The sequence below is a fragment of the Pelophylax lessonae genome, assembly GCF_965119305.1.
Source record: "Pelophylax lessonae genome assembly, chromosome: 9".
Taxonomy (NCBI): Eukaryota; Metazoa; Chordata; class Amphibia; order Anura; family Ranidae; genus Pelophylax; species Pelophylax lessonae.
In genome coordinates, this window is record NC_138776.1 from 176,716,662 (window position 1) to 176,739,815 (window position 23,154).

A 23,154-nucleotide genomic window follows, 5' to 3' on the forward strand; every position below is an offset into this window, starting at 1 on the left:
CTCTGGGGATCTGAAAAAAAGAATTGTTGCTCTACATAAAGATGGCCCAGGCTATAAGAAGATTGTCAAGACCCTGAAATTGAGCTGCAGCACAGTGGCCAAGACCATACAGCGGTTTAACAGGACAGGTACCACTCAGAACAGGCCTCGCCATGGTCGACCAAAGAGGTTGAGTGCACATGCTCAGCGTCATATCCAGAGATTGTTTTTGGAAATAGATGTATGAGTGCTGCCAGCATTGCTGCAAAGGTTAAAGGGGTGGGGGGTCAGCCTGTCAGTGCTCAGATTATATGCCGCACACTGCATCAAATTGGTCTGCATCGCTGTCATCCCAGAAGGAAGCCTCTTCTAAAGATGATTTACAAGAAAACTCACAAACATTTTGCTGAAGACAAGCAGACTAAGGACATGGATTACGGGAACCATGTCCTTTGGTCTGATGAGACCAAGATAAACTTATTTGGTTTAGATGGTTTCAATCGTGTGTGGCGGCAACCAGGTGAGGAGTACAAAGACAAGTGTGTTGTGCCTACAGTCAAGCGTGGTGGTGGGACTGTCATGGTCTCGGGCTACATGAGTGCTGCCAGCACTGGGGAGCTACAGTTCATTGAGGGAACCATGAATGCCAACATGTACTGTGACATACTGAAGCAGAGCATGATATCCTCACTTCGGAGACTGGGCCGCAGGGCAGTATTCCAACATGATAACGACTCCAAACACACCTCCAAGATAACCACTGCCTTGCTACAGAAGTTGAGGGTAAAGGTGATGGACTGGCCAAGCATTTCTCCAGACCTAAACCTTATTGAGCATCTGTGGGGCATCCTCAAATGGAAGTTGGAGGAGCGCAAGGTCTCTAACATCCATCAGCCCTGTGATGTCGTCATGGAGGAGTGGAAGATGACTCCAGTGGCAACCTGTGAAGCTCTGGTGAACTCCATGCCCAAAAGGGTTAAGGCAGTGCTGGAAAATAATGGTGGCCACACAAAATATTAACACTTTGGGCTCAATTTGGACATTTTAACCTAGGGGTGTACTCACTTTTGTTCTCAGCGGTTTAGACATTAATGCATTAATGGCTGTTTGTTGAGTTATTTTGAGGGGACAGCAAATTTACACTGTTATACAAGCTGTGCACTCACTACTTTACATTGTAGCAAAGTGTCATTTCTTCAGTGTTGTCACATGAAAAGATATAAAAAAATATTTACAAAAATGTGAGGGGTGTATTCCCTTTTGTGAGATACTGTATATGTATATATATACATATATATATATATATATATTAACAGAGACCCTAGAGAATAAAATGGCGATCGTTTTAATATTTTATGTCACAATGTATTTGGGCAGCGGTCTTTCAAATGCAGTTTTTTTAGAAAAAATACACTGTCATGAATGAAAAAAAAAAAAAACAGTGGAGTTAGCCCAATTTGATGTTACGTCAAGTAAATAGATACCCAACATGTCACGCTTTAAAATCGCGCACACTCGCGGAATGACGACAAACTATGGTACTTAAAAATCTCCGAAGGCGTCGCTTTAAAAATGTTTAACAGTTACCTGTTTAGAGTTACAGCGGAAGTCTAATGCTAAAATTATTTCTCTCACTTTAATGATCGTGGCATTGAACACTGTTTAAATTTGTGGGCGCGACTTATGTATGCGTCCGCTTCTGCGCGTGAGCACGGAGGAATGGGGCGCTTTAAATTTTTTTTTTCTTATTTATTTATTTTACTATGTCCTTTTTTTTTATCACTTTTATTGGCTTCACAAGAAATGTAAACATCCCTTGTGACAGTAATAGTCACGTATCAGGTACTCTATATGGAGGGATGTGGGGTCTATTTGGGGACTCCAAATCCCTCCTTTGCACTTAAAAGCATTCAAAACGCCAAGTTTGGCTATTTTGAATACTGACATTTTTTTTTTTTTTTTTTAGATCTGGTGCCATTCAGGCTCCAGTAAACTAAAGTGATTTCGCAGCAAGTGGTTAAAGTTTGGATTTAGTGGAGATGGATTAGAACACTTCATGTTTGTAGTGCTGTCTGTGACCCCATAAGGGAGATTCACCCTCTCTATTCGTCCATTCCTCCATTATCATCAAAAATTTAAGAAAATCCCAAACTTTGTGCTGCCACCATAACAGTGATAGAGGGAAAATCTTCCACTGGGGACGCTAGTTCTGATGACCCTGGTGGCACCCTGAGATTTCTTCACTTTTCAGAGATTTCCTCTCACTTCCTGTTTTGACTATGGGACAGGAAATGAAGGGAAATCTCCCCTATGAGACATAAATGGGTAAAAAAAACATCTGACAGGGGTTATAACCCTCCCTACTCTATCCAAAAAAAAAAAAAAATGCCTATAGTTACAATCAATATGGAAATCCACTTTAAAGTGAACATTTACAAAATGATAGGGTTTTTTTTTTGTTTTTGTGGAAGAAACAAATTGATCTGTCTGCTCCCAATCTTCTGTAGATTGTACATTGAGCTGTGCATGCGTCGCTCAGATTTTTACTCCCAGCATAGTTCCTTGGTGTCGGGATAAATGAACTCCTGCACATGCACAGGAGTTATGGCATCCCACACCAGCCAATCAAGATGGCCAAAGACCTGACAAAAGAAACCAGGGGGGAGATGGCTGCGCCAGTCAGATTGTTGGAAAGGAGGTAAATGTTGGTGGAGTTTACTTTCGCTTTAACCTCTTGCTGACCACATGATGCATACATGCATCAGCAGGAAAAAGAGGCTGGAACGCCGAGCTTTGAGACATGGACGGAGAGCGCACTCAGCAGGACAGGCTACTGAGTATGTGACTGCAATGAGAGCCAATCACAGCAGTCACATGATAGAAAAGCCCGCTACCTCCCAGCATTAAAGCTTGCTTTAAAGGGCGCCAGCAGGGGTGCCAACCGCCTGTAAATTTTACATATATCGGCCGATTTACAAACTGTCCGTAAATGTCCATTACCGACAGAGATGGCCCGTAAAAAGATACGGCCACGGGCATTCGCAGTTTCCGAAGCTGGCTGGGCTTTGGCGGGCTCGGATGGGGGGTAAGCGTGCAGTGACGTCATGGTGCCGCTTGGCGCCTTTTTATTAATTACTGGAGGGGAGCCGAAAGGGATTCAGGATCCCCTAGATGTGATCAGGACAATGGTGCATAGCAAAGCAAGTAAGGGAAAACATGACATAAAACAAAGTAGATGGACTAAGTGCCGGTTCACACTTCAGCGTTTGCGGAGATCGCATGTAATTCTGAGCGCACTGCTCCTAATTACATGCGATCTGATGTGCGGATGCGAGTTCAGCCATACACTTTGTATGGCTGAATTTGCACTGTATCCTCACCAAACACGCACAGGAGGCTTTTTTTGAGCCGCAGTAGAATCGGTTCGCACAGTGGTTCACACTTGTGCGATCGGATTCTGTGCGTACTTGCAGATCGCACTGCGATATGCGATCGCAACTGGGGGTGTCGTTAACTTTTAATTGACACCCCCTGCGTATCGCATATGGCAGTGTGAACTACCACATGTGCGGATGCGATGCGGGATCACGCTGCATATTCGTAGCGTTCCCGCAGCGCAGAAGTGTGAACCGGCACTAAAAGGAAAGGGACATGTCTTTCTTTAGGGTGTTTTTTTTTTTTTTCTTAAATATTTCAGACAGCTCCAGCCTCCAGCAGCCACACAACGTCTGTGGGGGGGAGGGGGGAATCACTGATGTGTAGGGGAAATTAATACACTAAGGTAAGGGGGGGGGGGACACTGATATAAGGGTTCCCCCTGCAGAAGATGGTCTGTTCCCGGCGTTCCCCTTAAATCAGTATCCACAGAGTTCTCCTTTACATCAGAGTCTGCAGGATTCCCCCTACAGGGGAACTCTGCAGACCCTGATATAAAGGGGAACTCTGATGTAAAGGGCAATCCTGCAGATCCTGATGTAATTTGGAACTCTGATGTAAAGGGGAAAGCTGTGTTCTCTGATGTAATTTGGAACTCTGATGTAAGGGGGAATGCAGTGGACCCCTGATGTAAAGGGTAACTCTGATGTAAAGGGCAATGCTGAAGACTCTGATGGAAGTTGGAACTCTGATGTAAAAGGGAATGCTGGTGACTCTGTTGTAAAGGGGAATGCTGCAGACTCTGATTACATTTGGAACTCTGATGTAAAGGGGAATGCTGCAGACTCTGATTACATTTGGAACTCTGATGTAAAGGGGAATGCTGCGGACTCTGATGTAAAGGGGAACACAGATGTAATAGGGAATGCTGTGGACTTTGATGCAATTTGGAACTCTGATAAAAGGGGAATGCTGTGGGCTCTGATGTAAGTAGGAATGCTGCAGACTGATATAAAGGGAATTTGTGGACATGGAGACATAGATATTTTTCAGATGCTACTTGTGTCTGAATTGGGGTTCTCTCATAAATGGCCAATGTGCAGTGCAGGATGAGTTGTGATGATGAGCGCAGATGGCGATAGATCGGATGTGGTCTGGTCACTCTGTGAGACAGGAATATAAATACTCTGTAGTAATATAGTGTATGTAGAGAGTGATGACGTCACTGGGTGGGTGCAGTCCCTCCTATCTGTATACAGACAATGTATTTGGACTCATCCTGGGAACATCTGATCGCTCAGCCTGGCTTCCCCTCACATTCCTCGCCCTCTTCGCCTGTAGGTGACGTCACGCCCCCAGGAATCCCTTCTCTCGCTTCCAGGGTTCTCCTTATAAGGCGAACAAGGCGCGTGACGTCACGGTCTGGGATCAGGAGTAACGTGCCTCCAGTGACTGGCACCGCCCCCCGCCAATGGAATGACAGGGAGCGGACAGCGGAGGGGGGCGGGATCCGGCGCTCTGGCTCCCTGTGCGTGGGAAGGCGGGGCGGCGGGACGTCACCCAGCGGCCGGAGTTGGGAGTGTTGTGTGGAAGTGTCTGGAGAGGAGGAGAGGGGAGCTTTGCAGAGCGGAGAAGCCGGGGGAGTACTGAGGAGAGCCGTAGCTTTCTATATACAGTCCCGGGAGAGCCGTAGCTGTCTATATACAGTCCCGGGAGAGCCTTAGCTTTCTATATACAGTCCCGGGAGAGCCGTAGCTATCCATACACAGTCCCGGGAGCACCGAGCAGCACATTCTTCTCCTCAGTGCTGACACACCGCCCGGCCGCCACCATGCCGGTCTTCCACACCAAGACCATCGAGAGCATCCTGGAGCCGGTGGCCCAGCAGATCTCCCACCTGGTCATCATGCATGAGGAGGGAGAGGTGGACGGAAAGGCCATCCCGGAGCTCACCGCACCTGTGGCGGCTGTCCAGGCGGCGGTCAGCAACCTGGTCCGGGTAAGTGACAGCCAATGTACACCTACCTCCGCCACTTACTGCAGGGGTTCTAGTCTGATGAATGGGAGTCATCAGTTATATAGTGTTCCATCATAGCAGGCCCTGGCCTCAGGAGCTTACTATCTAACTTTATATAGTAGAAGACAACCTACATATCCCTAAAGTGTTACTAAACCCACAACAGTGAAATCAGTCTGTATATGCAGTAAGGCATGCTTGTTACACTCACTGTGGAGCCTAAGGGGTTAATCCTTTTCATTGTGTATATTGGCTGTTTGATCCTGTCTTCTCTGATCCTCCTCTTCTTCCATCAGGGTCCCCCTTCACATCAGAGTCCTCCTCTCTGTCAGGGTCTGCGGTGTCCCCCTTCACATCCGAGTCTCCCCCCCCCCCCTCTGTCAGGGTCTGCGGTGTCCCCCTTCACATCCGAGTCTCCCCCCCCCTCTGTCAGGGTCTGCGGTGTCCCCCTTCACATCCGAGTCTCCCCCCCTCTGTCAGGGTCTGCGGCGTCCCCCTTCACATCCGAGTCTCCCCCCCCCCCTCTGTCAGGGTCTGCGGGGTCCCCCTTCACATCCGAGTCTCCCCCCCCCCCCTCTGTCAGGGTCTGCGGGGTCCCCCTTCACATCCGAGTCTCCCCCCCCCCCTCTGTCAGTGTCTGCGGCGTCCCCCTTCACATCCGAGTCTCCCCCCCTCTGTCAGTGTCTGCGGCGTCCCCCTTCACATCCGAGTCTCCCCCCCTCTGTCAGTGTCTGTGGTGTCCCCCTTCACATCTGAGTCCCCCCCCCCCCCTCTGTCAGGGTCTGTGGTGTCCCCCTTCACATCCGAGTCCCCGCTTCTGTCAGTCTGTGGCATCCCCCTTCACATCCGAGTCCCCCACTCGGTCAGGGTCTGCAGCATCCCCCTTCACATCCAAGTCCCCCCCCCCCCTCTGTCAGGGTCTGCGGTGTCCCCCTTCACATCCGAGTCCCCGCTTCTGTCAGTCTGCGGCGTCCCCCTTCACATCCAAGTCCCCGCCTCCATCAGGGTCTGCGGCGTCCCCCCCCCCCCCCTTCACATCCGAGTCTAGTAAAGAACCTGATTTGTACAGAGCCATTGGATGCACATGCTTAGTTTGGTGTTTATTGCTAGAGCGCATATATATATATATATATATATATATATATATATATATATTGTATATAATTTTTTTTTTTGCTCTTGGGAGAGTGCATGTGATCAGAAGAGCCAATCAGCACTGTCCAGACAGAGAGTCAGGGGTCCAGCAGCCTCATAAGACAGAGGAGAATTAAAACTGCTACAAGCTTTACCCAGACTCTGATAGAAGTCACAAGACTGCTATATACTGCTGACGATCCAAGGAATTTAGCAGTTTATATTTATTAAAATTGCCTTCTGTGTACTGTAGGAGACCAGATATAGTGAATGCAGGCTCCTGGGTTGAGTAACACTTTAAGTGGGGTACACACTGTAGGAAAATCAGCAAACGATAATCAGATTTTTCCTTGTTTCACAGCAAATCGGAACCGACGTATGAAAATGACTTTTTTGTTGATTATTTCTGATCATGCGCAGTCTCTCTTTACCAATTTTTCTTGTATGAAAACGGTACACATTAAACAAAGCTTTCATTTTATTCCCGTACTAGAACATTTTGGAGTTTGTCCCTTTGGGGATTTTTGTACAAAAAGTCGGAATCAGCTATCGAAAGATGTGTACACATATATCCTAGTACCTGCATGGGAGTTGTGTACACATTATACGAAAATCGTACAAAAGTTCCTTGGGCGAAAATGTCCCCCCCTATTTTTATATAGTGTGTACAAGCCGTTACAGTGTGGGGGGGAAACTGGAGTACCTGGATGAGCCCCACACAAGCCCAGGGAGGACATGCACACTCCATGCGGGGGGTTTCCTTTTCCAAGGAATCCGTGCTTATCTGGGCATTAAAGCTTCTTCCCTGCCTTTCTACCTCTGTACAATGCTAAGTCAGGAATGCTGAACCTGATGGAGCTCCCCTGCATGCATGGGAGTGAGGTTCTCTTTACCCAGCCAATGACAGCAGCCGCCAATCGAGAAGTGGAAGAAGGCCACCCGCCTGAGGATGTCAGCGGCTGGCAGGGAGTTCCGGGGATGGCATGGTGCTGGGTTTAAGATGAGTATAGTTCCACTGTAGGCTCCATTTACATTTGGCGCTTGGGGATCTCAGGCATTATGGAGATTCTCGAAAGAGAAATAGTGTCAACACAGGATGACACTGTGGACACTTGAATTAATACGTGCCAAATTATGGATATTCTGCCTGTGATTTTCAAAATGCACTACAAATTGCAAAATAGAAGTTCAGGTACCATCACTTTCACGGTTTCGGTTTTACTGTGGTTATCGCACATATCGTATCGCGTTAAGCTTGTCGCCCAAAAAATGAGCAGGAGCTTCTTTTGGGTGACAAGCTGCAAGCGATGTGATTTGGTGTGCGACAATCACTAATTTAAAATAATTAAATATGGAATGGAATAATGAAAAAAATAATGGAACCTCAACCTGCATTTTGTTATTGAAGTGAGTCTTGCGATTGGGAGCAGAATCACAGCGATTCCCCAGATTCAAAACTCCAAATGTGAATGGAGCCTTAAAGCGGAACGATACCCATAGAAACTTGATAAAAAAATTAATGTTCTTTAGCAAGGAACATTCCACATTGATAATTATGCTACCAAAATTGTGTGCTGTAAATTGCCTCCAGCATTGCCCCGGTTTTTTTCTTGCTGGAGGCTGCCATTTTTCTGAAGACCAGAGCCCCTGAACAGCAATAAATTATAAAGTAGAACTAAACCCATCAATTTACCCATTTTTAAAAAAAAAAAAAAGTTACATTCCTGGAATGCCAGGATTTCTAACTGTCACATTTTGCTTGTGTCCTCAACCAAACTGTCAAACCATCAAATGGATGGTGTCATAACTGATCACGTGCAGCATCATGGCAGTTGCAGATCAACAGAAGCAGCTTCCCTGGCTTTTAAGGATTGGAGGGTTTAATTCCACTGTAAGGCTGTCAGCAGATCAGCCTCTATGAATTCTGCACTGCCTAAAAATGGAGAGCGACTGAACATGTGCAGAGAGCAGGGTGAGAGAGTGTATTACTGGATTTTACACAGTATAGACCAGCCTTTTTCAACAAGGGTGCCTTGGCATAATGCCTAAAAATTGCCCAACAAATTGTATACAAGCTGGCGTGTGGATGAACCCTGCCTTTTTACTTACACTAAATCACAGGTTTTCATTGTGCAACATTACAACCTTGTAGCTGCCGACGTCCTAATGGCCAATGGTGTCATCAGTTGATAAGGAGGATGCCAGACACCTGCATAGCATCCTTGTTTGACCCTCCCCTGCCCCTCTCCATCAGCGTTGGGGGTCACAGCTGAGTGATGGAGAAAAACTGTGGGAGAAGAGAAACGTTGGCATACTAGTCAGAGCCAGTACGCAAAACTATTTGCTTTGGAAGAATAGATCCCCTCTACCGTTGGGTGTCCTACTTGGACATGTTGATGTTGTTGCATTATGTAAAACCTATTGGAACAGCTTTTAGGTTTTAGAATGTGGTGCTCGGAGACGGTCCATAATTTTAAAGGGTTACTCGATAATGTCCATTTTTACAGGGTGCCACGAGATTGTCCATCATTTTTAAAGGATGCTTTGACTGAAAAAAGGTTGAGAAACGCTGGTATAGACACATTCATTTTTAATGCTTTACACAGCTATACCTGCAAAAGGGGCCAGCCTGAAGTGATCCAGCAGGACTTCATTCTTTGACTGAAGTTCCACTTTAAGGAAAAGAATAAGTTAGAGTGCTGTGGCACATGGTGGGTAATGGTCTCACTGCTGTCAGTGGGAGGGGCTTGAAGTCGAATTCCAGCCTCAACTTAACTATTCTTAAAAATGCTCCTCCCACAAACACCTATGCTGACTAACCTGTGTAATAAAGATGTATATACTTACCTATTCTCAGCCCTCCCTGGTTCAGTGGCTACAGGGGAAAGTAGAGAGCGCTCTGACAACAGTGGTAAAGCTTGCAGTGGGGACATCACCCATTGGCTCCAATGCCCCATCTGCTGTTGGCACTCCCTCCTCTCCCCTGTGGCCAGTGCTGACTGACAACCGGAGCAAGGGCATGTGACCAGACTGGAGCAGGCTGAAAATGGGTAAGTATACAGATTAGTGATCGACCGATATCGTTTTTTAATACCGATATTTTGGTCATCGGTAATCGGTATCGGCCGATATTGGTGGATATTTTCAGACATTAAATTTTTTTTTTTTTATTCACATGTACTGTTGTGGAGGGATCTGGGGGGTCCCCAAACCCCTCTTCTGCACTTTAAAAGCATTTAAAACGCCAAGTTTGGCTGTTTTGAATGCTGTTATTTTTTTTTAATTTGGCGCCGATTACCCAGAAGTGATGTCATGACATCACTTCTGGGTTTTTTACATAGAGACCCAATCAGAGCCGAATGCGGCTTTGATTGGGTCTTCTCTTAGGCGGCCGTGGAGGTAAGATGCCCGGGTCTCCTGGTGGGACGGGAGACCTGGGTGAGCTGCGGAAGGTGGCGGGACATCCCCTCCCCCTCCTTGTAATGACAGTCGAGCGGCTTCTCAGTCGCATCGGTTGTCATTACAAGACATTCGATCGTTGGCTATGGACGCCGGAACCGGGGTGATGCCTCTAGCTGCAGGCATCACTCCGGTACAGCACTTTCCCGAAAATATCAGCAATATCGGTAACCTCAGGTTACAATATATTGGGGAAAGTGCATATTGGCTCTCGATATATCGGTGTTGCCGATAATTGGTCGATCCCTAATACAGATCTTTCTTGCACAGGTTACTCAGAAGTGTTAGGAGGGGGGAGGGGACATTTTTAAGACTAGATCTGTTTAGGCTGGAGGTCTACTTTTAATGTGGAACTGAAGGCAACATAAACTTGAGCAAGGAGGCCATTTATTGTAGAAGAGACAAGCAATGTTTCTTCTTTAATAAAATGCACCTGCCTGCTTGCTGTCTTCTGTGGTACATAAAGGGAGCCATGCAGGAGTCACGGCATCCCACACTGGCCAATGAAGATGACTGAAGATCTGCACCTGAAGGAGCCGGGAAGAAGATGCTGACCCCAGCAAGGGACTTTTTACAGGCTTTGGATTGTTGCAGAGGAAGCAAGTATGGTGGCTTTAGTTCCATTTTAAAAAAGTATGGACTTCTGTAACACAAAAAAACACACCTCTAGGTGTATGCAGCAACAATCTGATGCTGCATCTGTCCCCTGCTGGCTCTTCAGTGAGAACTAAGCAATCAAACACCATTGATTGCTCTGTTCTCCCCCTCCACTCTGAGCAGAGAGCTGGGACTGTCAGTCACTACTCTTTGCTCTGCCCCACCAGCTCACACTGGATCTGTGGAGGGGGCAGGAGGGGCTCTCAGCGTAACTCAAAGAGGCTGGGAACATTGCAAAGTCTGCACCGGCTGAGTGATGTCAGCCAACAGTGGGCTTTAGCCTGCTGTTGGCTGAAAACGGGTCTCAGAAGTGCAGAACAAAGTGCACTCCTGTAACCTAGAGGAGAAATGCAGCCAAAAAAAGGTTTGGCTATTCTTCTCTTTTAAATAGAACCTGAGCCTACTCGCTGTATAGACACAAATTCCATAGCCCTTTTACCTACAGGATATGATTTAATTACTCGTAACACAGTGTACATGTACTTTTCTGCACACAGAATATAGACTGATGTGGCACTTTGAGCCTAATTTAGCCCTCGTTCACATGGGAGTGACTTCTCATGCCATTTGACAGGTCAAATCATATGTCAAGTTGCACCCTATTGTCGGCAATGGCAAATTGTTGCAAAGCTGACTTTGGGGTGCCAAATCGATTTGAAAACGTAATTCCTGCACTACTTTTAATGATTTTGGGTGTGACTTGCAGAAACGTGTGCATGAAACTGCACAGATGTTTCCAAGTTGCCCCTGAATTAGCACTGACATGCGGCTTTGAAATTGTGTCATTTCAAAGCCGCATTCAATGTGAACGAGGGCTTAAAGGGTAAAGGCAGAAGGTGTGTGTTTTTTTTTTTTTTTATTATCCTAATGCATTCTGTACATTAAGATAAAAAAAAAACCTGTGTATAGCAGCTCAAACAAAGTGTGTGTGTGTGTGTGTACAGCCCCGTACACACGTACCGATTGTCGGCCGTAAATATTCGGCCGCCGAACGATCGGCCGATTGTCGGCTTGTTAGTATGATGCTTGCGACAACCGACAGCGCATTTTCGGCCGAACAGAATCGGGTGTGCAGGCATTAAAATTTTTGTTGGCCAACACCAGAACGGCCGATTGTTCTCCAGTCAGTACAGATTTTGGCTGACAGACAGCAGATTAGCAAGACTGGGCATGCTCAGAAAAGAAAAAAGACATGGAAAGTTAACCATCACATGACATCACTTCTGCAGTCGGCTGTTGTTGGCCGACAAAATTTGTGTGCAGTCTTTTGCAGTTTTCAACAGACACGACAGCCCTGGACAAAAGACGGCCGATCGTTCGGCCGACGATCGGTACGTGTGTATGGGGCTTACATATATATATATATATATGTGTGTGTGTGTGTGTGTGTGTGTGTATATACTGTATATATAGTGTGTATACAGACCCCCGATATCTCACTTTTGCAACAGATAATGGGACTGTGTACAGAGATTCCCGAGTCCCTTTCTCTGCAGCCAAGTAGCAGGGGGAATCTGTGTGCAGGCCTATGTATAAAAAGTTTGCTTTTTTTTTTTTTTTTTTTTTTTTTTTTTTTTTTAAACGTGACTTCACAATCCCTTTCCATAAGAACTTTAAGGCCTCATGCACACTGGACATTTTACAGTTGCTGTTTTTAGCTTTAGGTGTGTTTTTTTTCTGTAGGCAATATACTGCCCAGCATGTTTCCCTAAGTGTCCTTGCGCGCGCAGGGTTTTATCAGTGTTTTCTGATGACTGGAAAAACACCCCAGAACTAGTGGGTTTGAAGAGGAGTTTTTCAGCTGTAAAAATGATTTAACTCTGAAAAATGCTGCTATTGTGCTAATGCAAAAACGTGGCATTCTACAGCTAAAGCTCCTGGCAAATTTTTAACGTCCAGTGTGCATGAGGCCTGAAATGTAAAGGACTTCTTAGCAAGCTGCAAATGTTGTGACAAACCCATTTATGAGGAGTATGTAATGTATATTATAGCATGTGGAGTGCAGGGGTCAGAAGTACACACTGTACAGCCCAGTATACATACTGCAGTGGTTGTGGTATGTAATGTAGGGCTGCAACTAACGATTATTTTCATAATCGATTAGTTGGCCGATTATTGCTTCGATTAATCGACTAATCGGATAAAAACCTAAAAAAAAAAAAAAAGTGTATAATTTAGTTAATATTCTTGAATATCTATATGTAGTGGTACATATAACTATCCAGCTATATAGTTGGATATTTAATCCACTCTGAAACAGATATATGTATTATTAGAAGTTTAAATGTGGTACATATCAGACTCTGAGATCAATATTTTTAAAAGACCTAAAACATTGTTTTGCAAATTTTCAGACCGGATTGGTATATAATATTTATGATAGACTCCCTTATTAATAGGCATGTAGTTTGATACAAGCTCCCTGTGCCTGCTGTCACTTATGCTGGTAATGCACAAACTACATTTTTTTTTAGAAAATTTTTAAAAACATTCATCCGATTTTTCCAACCATTAGTGTATTTGGTGTCCGGTGTCAACCACAGTGACAGGAAAATTTGAAGGAACAGAATAGAAAACTTCTCGATCAAACAAATCTTCAAATAGTGTATGAGGTTTTTGCTCAGAAGTTATATTCATTTTAAAATTTATTGTTAAAAGCAAGTGGAATTTTCAAACACTCATCCATTCAACAAATATACAAATCATTTTTGAACAAATATAGATGCAAATATTTTTGTCCAAAAATCCAATACATGTATGGGAAGCAGAAGACCTTTAGTAGCAGCAGCATGCTTTTTTTTTTTTTTTCATGTGTATGTATATAAAAAAAATATGCCCAGAAGTCGGATATGCAGGATATTTTAACTGGGAGTCAGACATGAAGGTATATGAAGGGTGGAGGGGGGGAAAATAACATTTATATATTAAAGTAGTACTAAAAGCTGAGACTTTTTTTTTTTTTTTTTTTTTTTTTTCATGGATATAATCATTTTAAATAGAATGCACAATACTAGTAAACTTTTACTTTAAAATGTAATTGTAATGTCTTATATCACCTCTAGTCTATCGGCCTCCACCTTCTCTGGGTTCAGATGCTGATCTTCCCAGCACAGAGCCCTTACAGTGATTGTAAACGTTGGATTCTTTTCTTTTTAACAAAAATCTTGTCATACTTATCCTCTCTGTGTGATGATTTTTCACAGAGCAGCACTGATTCTCCTCTTCTGTGCCCCCCCCCCCCGGCACTTCTGGCTTCTCCTGCCTTCAAAGTGCCCCTATAGGAAGCAGCAAAGTATAGTACTGTACAGAGTGTCCCTATAGCAAGGTTAAAAAACCTCTGCCTTTAGAATCACTTGGTTCCTTCTCTTGCCCAGGACTACATTTCCCATGAGGCATTGCTCCTCACACATTCACAAGTTCTCTGTCATCTACTGACATGTATGGATGGTTTACTGAGCTGTATGTGTGTTGCACTGTATTTTCTGATATATATATATATATATATATATATATGCATTCTGTATGCAGGACAACTAATCAGCTGACCGATTAATCGATTACGAAAATAGTTGACAACTATTTTCATAATCGATTAGTTGACGATTATAATCGATTAATCGATTAGTTGTTTCAGCTCTAATGTAATGTACACTAGCTATAACTATGCACAGGATAGAGCATGGTCATGAGTACACTGTATATTATACAATTCTGACTGTTGCAATGTCATACGTTAAATACTTCTGACCACTATCCCTGTATACTGCACTATACAATATATAATCCTGACCCATGCTCTCTTTACACGACTGGGCTGTATGTTACATTCTCCTGGCTACTGCACTCTGTTAACTTTGCATAGTCCTTTCTGATTACCTCTGTTTGCTGGGGGTGTACTTTGCACACACCTGACTGCTGCACTCCCAGCATACAGAGTTGAGGATTATGTAATGTATAGCCCTGTATACAGGGTGACGTGGTCAGGAGTATGTGCCATACAGTCCTGTGCACATAGTGCTGTGGTCTCACAGGTACCAAGCACAGGGGCACGTGCCATAGGTGCCTGGTGCTAGCAATGTCCCTGGCCACTGATATTTACAGTGCATGGAATCCCCATTTGTCTGTATTTTACATAGATCAGATCAGCAATAGAGGCAGCAACATGAATAATGCATTGGATGGAGTTATGGGGCAGGAAGTCAGCTGTGTGTGAGATATTACTCCATGCCTTGTTACTTTAAATTTGCATAACCTCTGATAAGCTGATGATTATCTTGTATTTTTATCTGTATGTTGTAAAAGACAGTTTCTTCTGAAGAAAATTAAATGCAGTGCCTGTAAAAGAATTCAGTTAAAGTTTTTGTACAGTCACAACTTCTTTTTTTTTTTCTAGTTTTAAATTATGCAAGGGTTAAAACCCCTATTGGGTTTTTTTTCCAGCAGGAGAGATTTCCCTTCACTTCCTGTCCTGGAAAGTGAACGTGATTCCCATCCTAAAGAGTTGTCACAGTAACAGGTGTCCCTATAGCCAGATCCTCACTCCCCACAGATTGTGACTTTTCTCATTCTTTTCTGTGTGCATGATAGAGCTGCACGATCGTTAGAAAATCGTGATCTGGGCGGCACAGTGGTGTAGTGGTTAGCACTTTCACCTAGCAGCAAGCTAGGTTCGAATCCCAACCACGACACTACCTGCCTGGAGTTTGCATGTTCTCCCTGTGCCTGCGTGGGTTTCCTCCGGGAACTCTGGTTTCCTCCCACACTCCAAAGACATGCTGGTAGGTTAATTGGATCCTGTATAAAAAAAATTGGCCCTACTATGTATGTATGAATGTGAGTTAGAGACCTTAGATTGTAAGCTTCTTGAGGACAGGGACTGATGTGAATGTACAATGTATATGTAAAGCGCTGCGTAAATTGACAGCGCTATAAGTACCTGAAATAAATAAATAAAAATAAATCTCGTTTCACCTCCCACCCCCTCCCCCTCACGATCTTAAAACTGCATGTTCTCGAATCTTAAGCAGGATACACACTCTACAACCTTTTGTTGTTAGATTTCCTTTAGATTTACCTTCAACGATGTAGTGCAGGGGCCTGACTGATTGCATACAAATTAAAAATGTTTAGACCTCATATTATGTTTTAGGAAAAAATCTAAAGACAATGTTATAGTGTGTATGGCCCATTGCAGAGCTATTCTCAGCTGTCAAAAAAAAAAAAAGTCTCTGGCAAATGTTTATCAACATTGCTAAGGCTGCTAGAGACTTATAAACACAATGTTTTACAATGTATCATTTCATAAAGCTGCTAGATATTTATAAACACAATGTTTTACAATGTATCATTTCATAAAGCTGCTAGATATTTATAAACACAATGTTTTACAATGTATCATTTCATAAAGCTGCTAGATATGTATAAACACAATATTTTACAATGTATCCTTTCATAAGGCTGCTAGATATGTATAAACACAATGTTTTATAATGTATCATTTCGTTCTTTTAAGTCAAAGGAATGAACTTCTGTAACCACTTAGGTTCCTTTCTCACGAGGCAGATCCGCTCAGCGGGGATCGCTCCTCCATGGGGAGATCAAATGAAAACTGACAGCATGTCTGTTTTCATCTGATCCCATCCAATCTGGCCCGCTGGACGGATGGTGACCGTATCGCCATATGTCTGTTTTAAGCGGATCTTGTCGGATCGGATGACAGATGGGTGTTAGCGGACACATATTCGCTGACATCCGCCTCTCCATAGAGTAGAATGGGTGGTCAGATTGTGTGAAAGGGACCTTAAAGACTAAGGCCCCTTTCACACTTGCGGACCATTCAGCTCTGCCTGTCAGTTTTTCAGGCGGATCTGAACAGATGTCCCATGCATCTCTATGGGGCATCGGATGTCAGCAGAGACATGTCCGGTCCATCAAATCTGGACGGATGGAAACCCTATTTTCCATCCTTCCATCTGACAGGCAGTCCGTTCTCATCTGATTCCCCCATAGAGAACAGCGGGGACCTGACAGCTCTGTCTCAGCACACAGCACGGAGACAGAGCTGCCATCCGCCTGCTCCGCGGGGGATTGGCGGATCGATCACCTGCTGAGAAAAACAGAGTCCACCGACAGACTCCCATGTGTGAAAGGGGCCTATAACTTTTTCTGACACATGTTGTTTACAAGTTAAAATCATCAGTCTTTTTAGCTAGAAAATTACTTGGAACCCCCAAACAGTTATATTTATATAGAGCAGAGACCCAAGAGAATAAAATGACGATCGTTGCAATCTTTTATGTTGCACTGTATTTGCACAGAACTCTTTCTTACACAGTTGTTTGGTTAAAATTACACTTTAAAGAGTTAAAAAAAAAAGATGTTACGCTGAGAATCGTGATCTTTATTCCAAGCAAAAAAAATTGTGATTCTCATTTTATCCAGAATCGTGCAGCTCTAGTGCAGGACATTGGTCACCAGGACAAATACAGGAGCCAATCTTACCAGCAGGGACACCTAAAATAAACGCCATTCATCCATCACTCCGTCCAAAACTAATGCCCCGTACACACGTGCAGATTATCTGAAGACTTTTGTCTGCAGACTTACCAAAACCATATAATATGAGGTCAAACCTAAACACTTTCAATTTGTATGCAATCAGGCATGCCCTTGCACTACATAGAAAAGGTAAATCTGAAGACAAAAGTCTTCAGATAATCTGCACGTGTGTACAGAGCATTAGAAACAGCTTTGCCTTTATTTTATACTTTTAGGGCTCAGGCACACTGTGTGAAAACCAGGCTGAAGTCACTATGACAAGCCTGGGTTCACACAGGAGCGGTGGTGGAAACTGCATGTGGTTCAGAACGGAATTGCACCACATTTCTGTTCAAATCACTTTTTTTGCAGTGCAATTTGAGCCTATTCATTTTTTATGGGTTCAAATCGCATCGCAAAGGTATCAGTTTCAGTTATCTTAGCATTTGCACGAGTACTTGTGTAAATGCTTAGTATCGGCACCATATTAGTGCATCCCTAATAAAATCTTTTTCTCTTTTGGAAGTGACAGGTATGCTTTAAAACTCTGATGCGCAACCCACATCCCTTTGGTATATGATGTGCGGCCCTTGGACCTCTGCAGTCTGTAGTAGGAACATTTATTAGGGTAATAGCATTGATCTCTACAAGCCTCATGTAAAATGTTCCCAGTTTCATATTACATATCTCCTGCACTATATCCCTAGCCAAAAATATAGCATGGGTACTTTCACACGGGCTTTCTGCCCGGCCGACTCTGCCTTGCTCAGCGGGGATCATTCTGCCGATCCCCGCTGAGCAGGCGAATGACTGCTCTGTCTCCTCCGCTTACTTTGTAGAGACGGACCTGTCAGATTCCTGCTCTGCTCTATGGGAGATCGGATGAAATCAGACCTCGTCTGTCCATTTTTATCCTATCCGATCCACCAGACGGATGGAAAATAGGGTTTCCATCCCTCTGGATTTCACGGACAGGACCGGATAGCAGCGGGTGTCAGCGGACATGTCACCTCTGACATCCGCTGCTCCATAGGGTTGCATGGAGCATCCAATCGGGTCCGCCTGAAAAACTGACAGACGGACGCCCGTATGAAAGGGGCCTAAGTCTACACTGACCCTCATTTCCTCTATTAGGTCTGCAGCTTCTGACAGTCCTCTCAAGCATTGCATATCTTAAACATTGTGTGGCCCCATTGGTGATGCCAGGGGCCATATTTGAGGCCCACTTCAGCTTATTAGTTGACAACCTTTGACCTAAAGTGTATGCCAAGCATCCTGGTGCTCACAGTGACTTTTCTTGACCTTGTTCTACTAGTTTACTTTTGAACCAAGAATTGAATATTGTTATTTTCAATTCTTCATTCGGCCATATGTTGCGGCCCCGGACATTGTTAAATGCATTCTCACCTAAAATATACATTGAAAAAAATAAAGTGTATGTCAAGTCCAAACTGTTTAGTAGTTTTGAATATAAAAAATAAGGCTCAGTTGGGTACATATTACCCTCTGTTTCCCCACTAGGAAGATATGCCCCCCCCCCTCTTTTTATATTGGTGACCATCATCAGTGTGGCAGAGAGCCATGGGAAAGGGCAAAGGGAAATCAGCCAGTAAGGACACCTGTTCAGTGACAACGGTCTGAGAGGGGATTCCACCACTTCTGTTGTGTCTTCTGAATAGAAAATGAAGGAAACCCTCTCCTCCAGCCTTCACTGCACTATCCCAAAAATTGACTTCAACAAGAAGACCTTTTTTTAGGCAGTTTAGGCTTTCTTCCATACTGGAATATTTCCAGGAATTGTACCCTTACTATACATTCTCTTTTCAAATATGTTTTGTATTTACAAAGTGAGGCAGTTCAGCTTCATAGGAGCGAGTTGGTCTGTTTACTCCGAGTTTTGGAAGTTGCAGCATTTTGTTTTCTAGTTCACTGCAGAAAATATGCACACATGAACATTGTTACTATACTTGTTCATAAACATCCGATGGGGTGAATATTGTATGTCCCGCTCATCAATCACTGTGTCAGTTGGAAGCTGTTTCCTTTGGTGGTGTCATTCATGTGTGCAGATCATGTTGCATAGACTGCATTTCATTTCAAGACTTCTTGAATACAATTCTGCCTTGGATTTTGTTTTATTTCTTCTTTTTGCAGTTAGTTTGTATAAATCATTGGTCTTCAAACTGTGGCCCTATGCTTGCTTTTATCTGGCCCTTGGGGCATTATTTCACCAGGAGGGATTTGATTTTAAACAAGTCGATTTTAATGGTGATTTTAAATCGCTAGTATAAAGGCTTGTTTTTAAATCCACACTATTTAAATCATAATTTTTAAAGAGCAACAGTCATCTCTGTCCCGCAGCAGCATCTCCTCTGACCCGCTGTTGCCTCACCCTCAGTCCCATTTACTTTAATGGGACGGCTGGCGATGCGGCATTTACACAACAAGGTGAGGGACGTGGCAGTAGCAGATAAGTAGATACCCACTAACGGGCGCTGCTATTTATGTATCTGAAATAACCGGTGCTCTTTAACCACTTTACCACCGGAGGATTTTGCTGTCTTCCGTCCAGGCCACTTTTTGCGATTCGGCGCTGTGCGAATTTAACTGACAATTGCGCGGTCGTGCGACGCCGTACCCAAACAAAATTTACGTCCTTTTTTTTTTCCCCACAAACAGAGCTTTCTTTTGGTGGTATTTGATCACCTGTGCGATTTTTACTTTTTGCGCTATAAACAAAAAATAGCGTTTATTTTGAAAAAATAACAATATTTTTAACATTTTTTTATGTGAAATTCCCCCCAAAAAAGATGTAAAAACCAATTTTTTAAAAAATTTTTGGCCAATTTGTTTTCTGCTACCTATGTTTGGTAAAAAAAATCGCAATAAGCGTATTTTGATTGGTTTGCGCAAAAGTTATTGCGTTTACTAACAAAGGGAAAGATTTCTGTCATTTTTGGTGTGTTTTTTTTTTTTTTTTTTTTTTTTGTGGGACTGCGACATTGCGGCGGACAGATCGGACCCTTGACTGACATTTTTGACACTTTTGGGGGTACCAGTGACATTACTGCAGTAATCAGTGCTATATATATGCACTGTTACTGTAAAAATGACACTGGCAGGGAAGGGGTTAATTTTATTGGAGAGGGAGGGGTTAATGTATGCCTGGTGCTTACTGACGTGTAGGGGGGGAGGTGACTGAGTGAGTCATGGACAGATCGGATGTCCAGCTATGCTGAACAGTCCGATCTGTCACTCCCTGTCACCATGGAGATCCGCCCGCTGTGTTTACACACAGCGGGCGGATCTCCAGACTCGATCCCCGACGATTGGGTAAGAGCAGCGGCGATCGCCGCTGCTCCTCCCCTGGCCCGACTCCCGCTGTGAATGAAAACAGCGGGAGCGAGCCTCCGGCGGCGCGCAAGCGCCGCCCAGAAGGGGGGGTGTCTGACGACGTAGTACTACGTCGTCAGACGATAACGAGCCACTCTGCCGCAGTAATATTACTGTGAGCAGTCGTAAAGTGGTTAAATGTAAGGACTCATTCTTGCTGGTAGTTAGTGTGATATTTTGTGACTGCTTCAGTGCAGTGCATGTTATCTCAGCTTGCAGAGCTTGGATTCATTGAATGAGTTTACCAAAAATGTAAATATTCCAGAATATACAGCCTCATGGTGCATAACTAAGCTCCATTTCATGCTGCATAAACTTAATTGATAATCTTAAATAGAAAACTAATTTTGATAAAAATATAATAAATAATAATAAATTATTATAAATAATAATAAAAGTCTGACACCAACAAAGGGGCACAATTCCTCCCAGTGACCCCAGCGATGGGGCACAATTCCTCCCAATGATACAAACAATGGGGCTCAATGATGCCAACGATAGGGCACAGTTCCTACTAATGCCAGGACATTTTCTACTTCCAATGGCCACAGTCCAGCCCCCCTAAAGCTTGAAGGACAGTAAATTGGCCCCTTGTTTAGAAAGTTTGGAGACCCCTGGTATAAATCTACCATACTAGGAAAGCTTTCTAGGCTGCTAGTACATCTAGACAATGGGTAACTTCAGGTACCTGAATGTACTTTGGTTAACAATCTTGCAGAGCTCCCTAAGGCCGGGTTCACATATATGAATGTGACTGGCTCTGTGGACTTGGTTCACACATGCCAAGGACGGCCGCAGCTATGGTTTCAAAAAGGTTCCTGTGCGTTTTTGGGTCAGTTTTTTTTTTTTTTTTTTTTTGGTGCAAATTCAGGCAAAAAATTTGCACCTGAACCAATGAACAGAAACTCACCGGATCCAGGACTTCAAACCTCAGCTGCACATATGTGAACCCAGCCTAAGTGGGCAGATAGCCTGGAAACTCTATTACACCTTTTCTCAACCTTGTTGTTGCAATATAAGAATAAAAAATGTGGTGTACTTGGTTCTCAGCCCGTTCTGTACGACTAAATTATTTTTTAGTATTAATAATGTAGCGCAGTTCCCAGCATAGGAGCTGGCTGTGGGTCCCCCTGGGTCACCGGGTGCATCAAAAGTACCTTTTGAACATGTTTCTTTAAGTGTGAGCACTGAGACAAGAACCAGTCCAGTATCTTTGGGTTTTTTAGGTTTATTTAGGAACTTGGATGGGAGAAGGGATGAGTGGGATACTCCCAACAATTAAACTATATACAATTAGGCAGGGACTCTAGAAAACGCTGCTTAACGCTGGCTAAATGCCTATCTAATGCTGACTTGACACTGTCTTTGCCATTGACTAACAAAGTCCTTTTTAGCTCCCTGAGGTACTCCTTCCTGAGGTAGCTGACTGTACACTTTGACTGTACTGGTGAACGCTTCAGGGCCCACACTGGCACCCCCTTTCACTTCCCTATCTTCAGGGCTTTAAGACTTGGCACCCCTTTCACTGCCACAACTACATGGCTTCTGGATCCCCTTGACCTTCTGGAGTGGTCTTTTTTCCTAGGCAGACCCCTGGGCAGATCTTAAGTACTCAGGATACTGTTTTTTCCTAAAGAATTCTACCCAGCAGCTCCACTCAGTCAGCAACACTCTGGATCCCTCTCTGCAGCACAGCTCAAACTTTGGTCCCCTTAGGCCGACTGCCTTGACCACCTTCACTCTGACAGGAGGAGAGACAGCCGTCACTCCAATTCCAGGGTGGATTGTGGCAAACCCCGCCCACTGGGACAGTCATAAACCTTGGTGTGCTATTGGCTAGGTTTCCTCCACCGTCCAACAAGATCCCTCATTGGATACAGTGGGGAGACTCCCCAGACTCAACAGACACACCTGGAAACATGTGACAGCTAGCTAACAATTCAGGCCCCCCCTGATAAGCAGACAGGACCACATATGTGTTTACCTAGCACCTACCTGGGAGGGTGCCACATCAATATCAGAATACATAATTTCCAGAAAATTCCATACAGAGTGAAAAGTGCAATATTCCTTTGCATTGGTGGTCAGTGGAAAAATGCCCGCTTTCTATGACCATCCACAGAAAAGTTCCCCATTACATTGATGGTAAATGAAGTGGCCCTTTACAGTAGTCATCGACTTAGTCTGTTTACATTGGTGGTCAATGTGATAATCTATTACAATGGTTGTCAGTGGAGAATAGTCCTCTTAGATTGGTGGTCAATGGGAGAGGGGGATAAAACGGCTCCTAACATTGGTGGTCAGTGGGAAGAATGCCCTCTTTAAGAGGTTGTAAACCCTCTCTTTGAACTTGTACCTATAGGTAAGCCTATAATAAGGCAAGGCTTACCATAGGTACTGTAAATATCTCCTAAACTTGCACCGTTTAGGAGATATTTACTTTTGATGCAGCCGATGGCATCATCGGCGCATGCGCTCTGAAGGAATGGCCACCCGTGCCATTTCTTCAGAACCCTGTGCCGTGAATGTTGGCTCCAGCGCGCATGCGCGCGAGTGACGTAATTGTGCCTCCAGTCAATCAGATGGCCGGAGGATGCCAACCA

At 44.2% G+C, this 23,154-nt stretch overlaps 1 protein-coding gene across 5 annotated transcripts in view; it reads left to right on the forward strand.

The window, feature by feature from the left end:
* Positions 1-4,882: 4,882 nt before the first annotated feature.
* VCL (vinculin) overlaps positions 4,883-23,154 on the forward strand; it is a 139,383-nt gene continuing 121,111 nt past the window's right edge. For 4 of the 5 annotated variants that reach the window (XM_082267549.1, XM_082267552.1, XM_082267551.1 and 1 more), the window contains exon 1: positions 5,104-5,353. In XM_082267549.1, coding sequence (XP_082123675.1) covers positions 5,186-5,353 — 168 coding nt within the window. In that variant the 5' untranslated portion in view covers positions 5,104-5,185. Of the gene's footprint in view, positions 5,050-5,103; positions 5,354-23,154 lie in introns of those variants that run through there. The other variant, XM_082267550.1, reaches the window with a different exon arrangement.